Source organism: Leptonychotes weddellii, chromosome 12 (genome assembly GCF_054177405.1).
Source record: "Leptonychotes weddellii isolate Sample4059 chromosome 12, ASM5417740v2, whole genome shotgun sequence".
NCBI classification, from domain to species: domain Eukaryota; kingdom Metazoa; phylum Chordata; class Mammalia; order Carnivora; family Phocidae; genus Leptonychotes; species Leptonychotes weddellii.
In genome coordinates, this window is record NC_138380.1 from 22,357,799 (window position 1) to 22,366,623 (window position 8,825).

The 8,825-nt window shown below is 40.4% G+C and overlaps 1 protein-coding gene across 1 annotated transcript in view; it reads left to right on the forward strand.

Moving 5' to 3' along the window:
- The window catches only part of GRM8 (glutamate metabotropic receptor 8), a 651,221-nt gene that overhangs the window by 324,333 nt on the left and 318,063 nt on the right, over positions 1–8,825 (forward strand). Inside the window, exons 3-5 of the mRNA XM_031023364.2 lie at positions 3,533–3,668; positions 4,349–4,503; positions 5,556–5,693. Of these exons, the coding sequence (XP_030879224.2) occupies positions 3,533–3,668; positions 4,349–4,503; positions 5,556–5,693 (429 nt within the window). The remainder of the gene's footprint in view (positions 1–3,532; positions 3,669–4,348; positions 4,504–5,555; positions 5,694–8,825) is intronic.

Genomic DNA, 8,825 nt, shown 5'->3' on the forward strand with positions numbered 1-8,825 from the left:
AGAGGCATAAAAAATATGAAGTGGATTTAGACCATGTAAAAATCTGACCTAACTACTCAGTTTTTTACAAACAAAAAATTCGATAGATCTGCAGTGAATGAATAAATCAATGAATTCAGACTAAACTATGTCTGGATTGCATGTTTGTCTCATCTGAAATAGTCATAATAAAATTTTTCAGCCTTCATTTCTTCCAGCTATGGAGTCAGTAGTAATCTCAGAATGATACTTAGGATATGACATGTCTTTAATGGGATGCTTAAGTAATCACAGCAATTTAATTAAAAGGGCAGTTGGATTTTAAAACAGCTATTGTTCCCCAGAGTGTTACAGTTTTGTTCTCCATTTCTACAGTTACCTAATGCTTCCACTCATCAGTTTTTTGTTTATTTGTTTTTTGATTTTTAAAAACATTAGGTAGTCCTTAACTTACCACTAGATTTTGTCTCAAAAGTTTTCTCCTCAAAATATGTGATTGCTTTTTCCATTTGCATTTGCTAGCCCCCTCTCCAAAGCTCCTGGTTTTTCAGAGCTCCATCATTCACCTTTTCCTGTCTTTGATTTAAATATTCCCTCTGGGGGGCACCTGGGTGGCTCAGTCAGTTAAGCGTCTGCCTTCAGCTCAGCTCATGATCTCAGGGTTCCTGGGATCGAGCCCCATGTTGGGCTCTCTGCTCAGCGGAGAGTCTGCTTCTCCCTCTCACTCTCTCTCTCTCTCTCTCAAAGAAATAAATTCAAAATAAATAAATATATATTCCCTCTGAGTGATCTGTTCACTCCCAACCCTTCAACTACGGACTGCATCAGCACCTGACAAAATTGTTATCACATTTTCCATCTCTCTCTTTAGCTCCAGATCAGCTTCTTCAGTTTGATGTTGCATGGGTACTTCAAAGACAACCTGTCCTGAAGCAAAAATCATTCTTTTCTCCTCGACATACCTGCACACCCTCCTGTGGTGCTTGCTTGCTTAATGGGGGTGTCACACAAACTGGTCACAAAGGCCAAAACCTTAGTGTCATGCTTAGTGGTTTCCCGTTACCTCACTACTTAGATAAAATCAGTACAGCCGAAATATATATAATTTTTATTTGTAACTCCTACCTCAATAAAGCTGGAAAAACATAGTATGAAGCTTCACTGATTCTAACTCAAATTCTAACAGCTCAGCCGGCTCCTCCTCAGCCCCAGTAGCACTATCTTAGGCATCATTTTCCGTTGCCTCTTCCAGGAACCTCCTCATGGACCTCAGTGCCTCCTGTTCTTTCCAGTCCAGGTTGTCCTGTGCATCAGTAACCCTCCTCCATTTTTCTTCCATGAAATACAGTGTTCACAGATGAGACCTATTTCTATGGGCTACTTAAAAGAGTGAAGAGACAGAAACACTGAGTGAGGCAGTTAAGCACTTTAATTATTCATCATCTTCCACAGGACCTGCACAAGCCATGCATGATCTGGCCCCTGTCTTCCTCTCATCTTCATCTCACGCTTCTCTCCCTCTCATTCATTAGCTCTGCTGACTTGTTCCTGCCCTGCTCTGTCCTGCCCTGCTCTTTCCTGCCCTTTCTCATGCTGTCTTCACCCATTCTCTCTTCTTTCTGACCTCAACATCTCTCTAGGGAGACTTTTCCTGAGCACTCCTCAATGTAAATTAAATGCCCTTGCTCTTCCTCATAGGACTTGCCATGATTTATGATTATATGCTTATTTTTGTTGTTTTGTTCTATGTTAAGCCTGTTTCACCTACAACGTTTCTAAACTCTGAAGGCAGAAACTGTGTCTTTTATATTCATCATTGTATCCACAGTCCCTGTGCAGTATCTGGCAGATAGTGGGCATGCAATAAATATTTAATGAAGGAATGAATCAATCATCACAACTACTAATGGCATATTGGTAGGCTAGCAATCTCTAGGCTCTGTCTGTGGATTAAGGGCAATTCTCATCCCTAAAAAGGTTAGTAAGAGCATTGCTATTGTAGGGATAACTTTAACCATGCTCTAACTTATAAAAGATATAAACTTCAGTACTTGAGCACTGTTATCGTACATTATTACCACACATGGTAAGTCTGATCACAGCACACTAGACACCCATTCTCTGGCTACCAGACATTCCTTCTTTATTTGGCTACCTGAGGTTTCTTCCTAAGGCATAAAACTCATGTAATTCTCCTACTTATGAACTTTCAGTGGATTCCCATTGTTTTCAAGATAAAGTCCAAATTATTTGACATGTCTAACAAAGTCATTCTCAAGCTGGGCTTGGCTATTCTCTCCAACCTCAGCCCTAGCTGGTCTTGACCATAAGCCGTGATCAAACAAGGTTCTTTCATACCTGGGCCTCTACCAGAAATGTCCCACTTTTGTCCCTAGACGGATACATATTTGCTCTTTAAAATCCAGCTCTCTCAAGCACTTGAGTTACTCCTTCCTTTGTGTTCCCATTGCGTAGGTATGGCCTCTTAATTCTAAAATTTACCACATATTCTATGATAATTTATTGGGATGCCTGTCTCCCAGACTAGATGGTAACTCCTGGATTAGATTGTGTATTCCCAATGTCCAGCCCAATACATAACATATAATAGTACCTAGTAATGTTTGGGTGACTGAATGTATTGGCAGTTGTTTGGAAGTAAAGATGCCTTTGCTTACTGAAGCAATGTTATAAATGGTGATTTAATTCTCATCTGACTCAAAAAAAGCCTATTTAAGCCTAATATTCCCTTTTCTTCTAATATTAGAATATGTTCTCTTTCTACTCCACTGAGATTGAGGAACCCTGATAGGCGGCAGAGACCTTTTCTAAACTTTTCTCTTTGGTCTCTTATTGCCTTAGAGGAAACGCCAAAGGAAGAGTTCTTTCTTTTTTTTTTTTTCTTGGTATGATAATGGGATGGGATTTCTGCCATTTTGATTTTCTTGGTGGAGACAAAATGTCAACTAAGGGTTTGAATCTTTGGGACTTGTCTGTGTCTCAAATAGTCTCAAATACCACTTGTATCATAACATACCATTTTGCTGATGCATACAAATTTTGCTGTAATACTATGAGCTGTAAAATGAAATTAACTTTAAAGGAGGTCTACTAATTGGAAACTAATAGGAAAAGGATCTTTTTACCTAGTAAGTGGTCTCACCTATAATACATACTCATATTATTAATCCAGGCACTTGTTTTTCAACTTACATCAAATGAATCAAAACAGTCATTCTTCTTTGCACTCCTTGACTCTCATTACACATTTTGTACCCTTTGGTTTTATTATGGATATCCACAAAAATAATGTTGACACTTGGAAAATAAAACAATAATCCTGATGTATGATTACATAATTGATGTCATTTATTTGATATATACTGTAATGTGAACAAACATGTTTACTTTTAATAGGTGAGAATGACACGTTTTGAAAAACATTATATTGCATTGAATCATATGTTTTTATAAAGTAGCTAACCTCATTAAGTTGATTAATTAAATAAGTGCTTTTTCTGAGTCACTCTCTCTCTCTTTCTTTTTAAAATAGGTGGTGTTTGCATTGCTCAATCACAGAAAATCCCACGTGAACCAAGACCTGGAGAATTTGAAAAAATTATCAGACGCCTCCTAGAAACACCTAATGCTCGGGCGGTGATTATGTTTGCCAATGAAGATGACATCAGGTGCTGATTAAATTTTCTTCCTGATGTAGGATCACATTTGCAACACACATTTTTTTTTTTTAACATATTTCATGTTCAATGTAAAATCTTGTGAGATTTCACAGGAATTGAAGCATTCTCATGCAATTACACACTGCCTTCCTTCTGCTGCAGAGACACAACAGCCTTCTAGTTTCTAACTCTGAAATGGCTATAGAGTAAAACCTGAGAACTGAAAGAAATGAGACCAGTAAGGATGATAGACTGAATGATGTGAATGAGGTTAAGGATGAGGCTGATTAACAGGTGCTGGAGTAAAAGTCTCTAATATGTTTCCTTTAGAAGGCGCCTGGGTGGCTCAGTTGGTTAAGCGACTGCCTTCGGCTCAGGTCATGATCCTGGAGTCCCTGGATCGAGTCCCGCATTGGGCTCCCTGCTCGGCAGGGAGTCTGCTTCTTCCTCTGACCCTCCCCCCTCTCATGTGCTCTCTCTCATTCTCTCTCTCTCAAATAAATAAATAAAATCTTTAAAAAAAAATATGTTTCCTTTAGAAATGATAAGACTCAGACAGTTAGTGATTGACTAATTGTTTAACAGTGACTTACTAGTGCATATAATTTGATATAACTGGTCTTGTAACATTCCTAAGTGCAGTGTTTCTTGATAAATATGGTGTGTTTTATTTCTTTTTATTCCTGTAGGAGGATATTGGAAGCAGCAAAGAAATTAAACCAAAGTGGTCATTTTCTCTGGATTGGCTCAGATAGTTGGGGATCCAAAATAGCACCTGTTTATCAACAGGAGGAGATTGCAGAAGGGGCTGTGACGATTTTGCCCAAAAGAGCATCAATTGATGGTAAGGACAAGCCATAGAAACTTTGTTTCATTCCAACTGAATCAAAACTCAAAGGCAAAACCAGAGCATCAGCATAGGATGAAATGAACCCATTGTTGATGACTCTGGATAGAATTTTTAATTCTGATGGTAGAATTACCAAGACAATAACTATTTAACCCAGCGTATATTTTTCATTAGAAAAGAGTACCCATAAGATTTTTTTCTTAAAAAAAGAGAGTTAGAGTTGGCCTTAGCTATTTCCATGATGTTGCTCTCTAACCTTGCATATTTCTATGGCACAGATGATGATTACAGCACCATCATGGGGAGGGGAGAGTGCTGCTATATAAAAAATGGAGACGTGAGGCTGGGCTGACCCTACGGATAAATTAATGCAACAGCAAAGATATGGAGCCTCCCTGAAAGAAAGTCTGTCTCCCAGATAGCCTTTCCAATGGTCTTAGCAGTGACTGAAGTTCCTATCTTCCCCATTATCTTTTGGAGTAAGGCATAAGTTCCAGGCGGTCTCCCTTCGATGAGGTGGTCCCCTGAGCAGGCTGACACTTTGGCCCATTACCCATGACCCCATAAGATTACATCAGGGCTGATTAGTTATTGGATTAGCTGAAAATGGAACATATAGGACAGGTACATTTTGAGGCAGGTAGAAGCATAGAAACCTGGAGCACTGATTCCTGCTAGGAGACAGAGAGAAGAATGAGAAAAGTGTGAGTTGGTTCTGAATTATCTAGGAGAAGGTTGCTGGTGGCTGCGATGTAGAGGAGAGGGGGAGGTTGTGAGGATGACACCAACAACAGGCTCTCCTGTTCCATTCATCTGCTGAGCCAGGTGCCTAAATGGTGAACAGTGAGGGCGATAATCCCCTTGGCTTTGACCATGAGGGAAGACTGATTTCTGGGCTACTGGTTCCCCCCATTTGTTAATATGTTTTGTTTTGTTTTTCTCATGCAATGATCGCAACATAACATAATATCCATTCAAAAGCTCTGACAGTATTTGGTTTTGCTTTTGAAAGAATACTAAAATCATACCTTTCTTCTCTGAAATAGGGTTTGATCGCTATTTTAGAAGCCGAACTCTTGCCAATAATCGAAGAAATGTGTGGTTTGCAGAATTTTGGGAGGAGAATTTTGGATGCAAGTTAGGATCACATGGAAAGAGGAACAGTCATATAAAGAAATGTACAGGTAACCACGGAAATGTTTTTCTTGGTGTGTTTGTTTTATCATGACCTGAGAAAGGAAGTTTTTCTGTGTGGATAATGATCAGAGTACCTTCTATTTCTTCATGTCTCTTACTAGTTTCTCAACAGGGTTGAGCATACACTGATCATTCAACAAACCTGTGTGGATTCATTGGTTCTTAGAGTTGACATGTATTTCTTGGCCACATGCAATGTGCCCAAAACTGGGGTATTTGAATTCTATTTAGAAACATTTATTGAGTTTCTAGTATGGGCACACTTTAGTAGGCTTGGTGGGATATAGACAAATAAGCAAGAAATGATACTGGTCTCCAGGAACTTAACATGTAGTGAAGATGATGGGTCGTAATACACCGATATAAGACAGCCAGTTTTTTTCACTATTTCAACCCATGTCCCCTATAACATAATTGTCCCCCATATCCTGCATAGCTCTTGCAGCTATGATTTTTTGATGCTTTACCTTCTATATCATGTGCTTAAAAATAATAGTGATATTAAATGTACATATTTTGAATGTAAGAATGAAACATTCTTTATTTTCAGATTAACATGATTATGTACATAGAATCACCAATGGCATTTTAAAAATTACTTAGAATTAAGTACTCAATTTAGCAAAACCATAGATGCAAGGTCAATATAAAAATTTTTTTTATCCATATTGTGTGTGTGTGTGTGTGTGTATTCTTTTATATAAACTAACATGTGGAAAATGAAATTTAAAGAATCCTCTTAATAGCAGGATCAAAAACCAAAACATCAGGGATAGTTTTAACAAAGATGCATAAATCTTCTATGCTGAAACTTGAATGAGCATTTTATAACCGTATACCCCTCCCTCATCTACCTCTCACTACCATATTTTGATAAATCCTCCTTTTCCTCTAATCATTTCCTTTGGAAATAATTGCTCAATAGAAGATATAATATGATCAATGCTAGAGCAGACATATACACAGAGGAAGGACAGGCATGTGAAAATGGGTGGCACGCTGTGGAGGGGTCTGACTTTAGGCTCCCTGTGTGCCAGGCACCCTTCCAGGAACTGGAATGGAGATGAGGTCTGTGCTCATGGGGCTTACACTACAGTGTGAGGAGACAGACACTAAATAAGGAAACATATAAATGAACTGAGACTTCCAGATGCTGAGGTGTGCTTACGGGAAATACAAGGGAGTGAATGTGAAAGGCTGAGCAGGTGGTATTGGCCGGGAGGGTGGCAAGTAGGCTGTGCAGTCACAGAATGCTTCTCCAAGCAGGTGACATTTGAGATGAGACCTGAATGGCAAGATGTTATCAGCCTTGTGAAGATAAGATGGCAAGCCATTCCAGGATCTAGGGCAAGCATCCTTTGTGCAAGCCATGGGGGCGGGGGAGGGATCAAGGTAGCTGGAGTGAAGGAAGGAAGGTAGTAAGTGAGAGGGAGAGTGATGGCCAATGAGGCTAAAGAGATAGGCTGGGGTCACGTCATGCAAGGTCTTCAAGTTGTTCCCAGGAACTCCTGTGCTGGGGGGTTTGGGCTTTATCCTAGATGTAGGGTAGAATTACTCATGAGTGCTTTTCATCTAGGGCATTGCTCAGGTACCTGTTTCAAGCAGATTCCTTTGGTGGAAGTGTAAGGAGGGCTGGAGATCAGGAGAGAGAAAGGAGAAAGGTCAGTCAGGGCCCGTCCAATAGTCCTGGTGATGGACAGTCACAGCCTAAACAAGGATGTGCAGGTCTGGGCAGAACACAAAGGAAAGAAGTCCTGGGAAGTCGCATTGACATTACGTGGTGAGTGACGAACACTGGTGTGGGGGTAAGTGATGGAGGCTCTGAATGTGAAATCTCTACCAGCTAGGTCTATGAAAAGGGTGATGTAATTAGCGAGCAGAGAAGACGGAATGAATGGTAGATTTGGAGGGGGCAGACTTGAATTTGGTTTTGAGATGGCCCCATGGAACTGCCCAGCAGGTGGCAGCATAAGGTCTGGGACCCCACAGAGAATCCAGCACTAAAAATACAGGCTCTTGAGTGGCAGATGGAGACCTGGGAGTTAAAGACCAGGGCAGAGATGCAGTTGCCAAAGGAGTTGGAGCAGAGCTGAGGGATGACGACTGAAGATTCAAGGGGAGGAGCCAGGAAAGGCCAGTGAGCATGGTGGGAGGTGCGTGCAGTGTCCTGCTGCTGAGAGGAGTGGCTGAGGGATGAGAAGTGTGGTAGACTCAGATTGTGAGGGGCTGAGAGCCAGAAGAGAGGAAATGGGGGAAAGAATGCTTTTTTTAAGTCTGGCAAAGGAAAAAAAGTAGATATGGTGAAAAACTTGAGTAATAAGTAGGGTTACAGAAGTTTTCTTTAGGATGGGGGCGCACTTGAGCATGTTTTCAGAGAACTATAGTATTCAGAAGGAGTAGCTAGAGAAAGAGAAATTAGCTGTGGGATAGGATCTTGACAGAAACTTTAGAGAGAGGCATTAAAAGGGAGGTGTTGCCTTGAAATAATGTGATTCAGTTGGGGAAAAAAAGATATACACAGAATTGTACGGAAGTAGAGGGAGAAAAATCCTATAATTAAAAGCTAGATTTGATGAGATACCACCTCACACCAGTCAGGATGGCTAAAATTAACAAGTCAGGAAATGATAGATGTTGGCGAGGGTGTGGAGAAAGGGGAACCCTCCTACACTGTTGGTGGGAATGCAAGCTGGTGCAGCCACTCTGGAAAACAGTATGGAGGTTCCTCAAAAAGTTGAAAATAGAGCTACCATACAACCCACCAATTGCACTACTGGGTATTTACCCCAAGGATACAAATGTAGTGATCCGAAGGGGTACGTGCACCCCAATGTTTATAGCAGCAATGTCCACAATAGCCAAACTATGGAAAGAGCCAAGATGTCATTGACAGATGAATGAATAAAGAAGATGTGGTATATATATACAATGGAATAATATGCAGCCATTAAAAGGAATGAAATCCTGCCATTTAAAATGACGTGGCTGGAACTGGAGGGTATTATGCTGAGCGAAATAAGTCAATCAGAGAAAGACATGTATCATGTGCTCTCACTGATATGAGGAATTCTTAATCTCAGGAAACAAACTGAGGTTTGCTGGAGTGGTGGGGGGTGGGA